The 3747-nt window shown below is 41.1% G+C and overlaps 1 protein-coding gene across 6 annotated transcripts in view; it reads right to left on the bottom strand.

Moving 5' to 3' along the window:
* Positions 1 to 3747, bottom strand: part of TNPO3 (transportin 3) — a 104664-nt gene that overhangs the window by 30334 nt on the left and 70583 nt on the right. For all 6 annotated transcript variants that reach the window (XM_015568891.1, XM_015568888.1, XM_006771385.2 and 3 more), the window contains 2 exons: positions 3406 to 3482; positions 937 to 997 (listed from right to left, as the gene is read on the bottom strand). In XM_015568891.1, coding sequence (XP_015424377.1) covers positions 937 to 997; positions 3406 to 3482 — 138 coding nt within the window. The remainder of the gene's footprint in view (positions 1 to 936; positions 998 to 3405; positions 3483 to 3747) is intronic.

Here is a 3747-nt window from a genome sequence, read left to right as displayed (position 1 = left end):
GAGAAGCACAATGACTCTTCAGCACAGGAAGGGGAGCATGTCTAACTTTACTAGAGGACAAAGATATGCATTTTCCTAAACTTTGAACTTCCTAATTTAGCATGGAAAGAATTAGTACAAGCTAGAGGAAGACATAATAAAAAAAAAAAAAAAAAAGAGAAGCACAATGACTCTTCAGAACAGGAAGGGGAGCATGTCTAACTTTACTAGAGGACAAAGATATGCATTTTCCTAAACTTTGAACTTCCTAATTTAGCATGGAAAGAATTAGTACAAGCTACAGAGGAAGAAATGTTTAAAGGCAGTTCCAAGAAATTGGAAGACCCTAAACAAAAGGACTAGAGTAAAGGAAATAGCATTATTTGATACTGTTGACACTTAAAAACATTTAAGAACATTTGGTGTACCCACTGTCCTGTAGTCTGAAAAACAAGCACTTCTCCCATCCAGGCCCAACCCTGTTTAGCTTCCGAGATCAGATGAGATTGGGCGTATTCAGGGTGGTATGGCCATAGACTTTAAAGCACTTTTCAAAGCATACTTTTTGATCCTCACATTGCCCTCAGTGAAAAAGCATAAGGGAAGTATGTTATCAATAGGAAAGCTAAAGCAATGAAGGCTTAATTGGCTTTGTCAAAAAAAAAAAAATGTTGCTAGTATTAACCAGGCCTCCTAGCAACTCTAGGATTCACACAATCTCTCCCACTTCTTTGGCCTTTCAATGAATTTTCCCATAGCCTATTTTCTTTAAAAAATCCAGAATCAGAATTATTTATTTGTATTGTTCCATTCCTCTTTTCATTGGTATTTAATCTGTATCAGCAAATTAACACTTCCTATGAACCTAGAAGAAAGTACCTTCTCACTCTAGTTACCCACAGCATTGCAAGGAAAAAGGAAGAAAGTCTTGTACCACAGACATTTGTTAACACTTACTTCTTGAATGACTTTTTGGCACGGATGAGTCTGTCCATTTTCCACAATGGGATTAGTGTGTCTGCAGAAAGACAAATGGCCCAAATTAGTGAAAGAAGAACAATTTCACTGAGGACCCAGAGCCCTGTCCCTGGTTAGTGTACTTAGTATCATCTCACAAAAACAACAAGAACAAAAAACCAAACAAACAGATAGCAAACTTATTTTTAGGACTCAAAACCATTTCCTCTGTTGCAGTGGTTCTCAACCTGTGGGTCGCGACCGCTTTGGGGGTAGAACGACCCTTTCACAGGGGTCGCCTAAGACCATCGGAAAACACATATATAATTACATATTGTTTTTGTGATTCATCACTATGCTTTAATTATGTTCAATTTGTAACAATGAAAATACATCCTGCATATCAGATATTTACATGATGATTCATAACAGTAGCAAAATTACAGTTATGAAGTAGCAACGAAAATAATTTTATGGCTGGGGGTCACCACAACATGAGGAACTGTATTAAAGGGTCACAGCATTAGGAAGGTTGAGAACCACTGCTCTATTGCATTCAAACAAACACAAGCAAATAGTCTTAAATTATCCAGACTCACAGTGGTTCTCAACCTTCTGGCCCTTACAATGCCTATTTTAACTTATTCCACATAGGCTTTTATGCAACTATTACTCTACTATTCCAGTTATACCTATGGGCCTCACATATAAATTATGAAACTCAGTAAGCATCACTCTTTGAACATTGTCACTCAAATACTTTTTTAATCATTAGGCTCCTCTTGACTTCAAAGAAGGATTAATTTCACCAGGTTACTAGAGAGACTTTATTACTGTTTTGTACCCACAGTTTCACAAAGCATCTAAAAGTATGTGTGGTCCTTGGAATAGCAAGCAGCAGCATCTGGGAACTTATTAAATACTAGCAGCCTGGTGCATGACATTTGTGCACTTGGGGAGTAGGGGTGGGCTCCTTCAGCCCAGCCTGTGCCCATTTGCAATCCAGGAGCCCTTGGGGGATGTTCGACTGACGGCTTACACCCACTCACCACAAGGAGCGGGCCTAAGCTGCAGTCAGACATCCTTAGTGCTGCTGCGGACTGCTGCTGCACTCGCCAGCTGTGAGCCCAGCTTTTGGCTGAGCGGTGCTCCCCTTCTGGGACCACACTGACCACCAGGGGGCAGCTCCTGCATTGAGCATCTGCCCCCTGGTGGTCAGTGTGCATCATAGCGACTGGTGGTTCTGCCATTGTGTCTATTTGCATATTAACCTTTTATTATATAGGATTATTATATACGATGTAAATTCTTAGGTTCTACCCAAGACCCAATCAATCAGACAATCAGGGATGGAACCCAGCAATCTGTGTTTTGATAAGTCCTACAGGTGACTCTGAAGCATGTTAAAGTTTGAGAATCACTAATCTAGAGACCAGAATTAATTACATTTTAAAGGGTCTTTTGACACCCTTTCCCTCCCTGGACCATGTCACATGACCCATGGGCCCAGAGTGAGCAGACTGGGAAGGTCAGGTGGGAAGGGCAGACTATGAGTCCCCAAGGGACATGCGACCCTGTCTTCCCTGCCTGGGACTCGGAAACCCTATCCTGTGGAGAAAATCCACGGAGGTTCCCAGTTTCTCCCAGGCCATTGCCCACAGTGGCCTTTCAGGTGGACTCTCAAGTGGGACCCCACCAACCCTGAGACCCATGACTTCAGCACCCATGACTGTGCTTCACAATGAGGCCTGCCATCACCCAAGGTCACTGCAAGTTGGAAGCCTCGGTCCTCATTGCCCTGCTCTGCGAGTGCTGACGTCACCAGCTCCTGGGTGCTGAGCGCCCATTTTAGGAATTTTGCTTCTAACTGATTTGGGTGCATTTATCTTAGTGGCTCAGAAGGAAATGAAGTTTTTTTCCTCCATGAAGTCTTTGATTCCTTAGGGATAATGAAGCTATAGCTGAGGGGGTAGCAACCTAATTTTATATGGTGCTTTCTACCTTTCATGTCATATTTCTCTGATGTCAAATTATCCGACATAGTGGGTGGGAGTGCAGGATAGGTACAAGTTCTATTGTGGGCATTTTCATAAAATCACCAAAATTATGAAGGTAAATATCCTTTAACTGTGATTTTTATGAATTATCCTTTGTCACTACTCTTGCACATGTACAATGATGTGTGTGAGGTTTGTAGATTAAGTTGAAACAACCTAATGTCCATCAGTAGGGGATTGGTTCAATAAAGTACATCCATCCATACAGTTTTTAAAGAGTCTTTTGACAAAGGTCCACCAAGAACAAGTTCTTAGAATTTGCCTTTGCCCAAGACTTCAGGCAATGATCTTAATTAAGTATCCTGACAAAGGAGATTATAGGGAAACAAAACAACCACTAGCTTACTTCAATACACAAGGGTCTCATTTGTGCTTTTAACCCAAGACAAACATCTAGAATCTCACGTCTTACCTAAATATTACTGCAAGACGATCTAAGAACACAGTGGGATCTGAGGATATACCATTGCTGGGCTCCTGAGACAACAGCTGAAGAGACAGACATTAATAGTCATTACACATACAAACCTACAGCAAACACTACAACATACACCCTTACACATCAACCTCTGTCTCAATCTCTGTCTATTTCTGTAAAGTTACTTAAATGGTACAAACTTTTAATTCATATTGTCAAATTACTTTCTTTCATCTCACTGCATCCTGGCCAAGACTATATATTACTATGGAAGACAGTATGGAGTTTCCTCAAAAAGCTACAAATGGAACTCCCATTTGACCCTGTGATCCCACT

This window comes from Myotis davidii, unplaced genomic scaffold (assembly GCF_000327345.1).
Source record: "Myotis davidii unplaced genomic scaffold, ASM32734v1 scaffold705, whole genome shotgun sequence".
NCBI lineage: Eukaryota > Metazoa > Chordata > Mammalia > Chiroptera > Vespertilionidae > Myotis > Myotis davidii.
The sequence above is the reverse complement of the archived record's forward strand: the minus strand, read 5'-3'. Positions and strand labels throughout refer to the sequence as shown.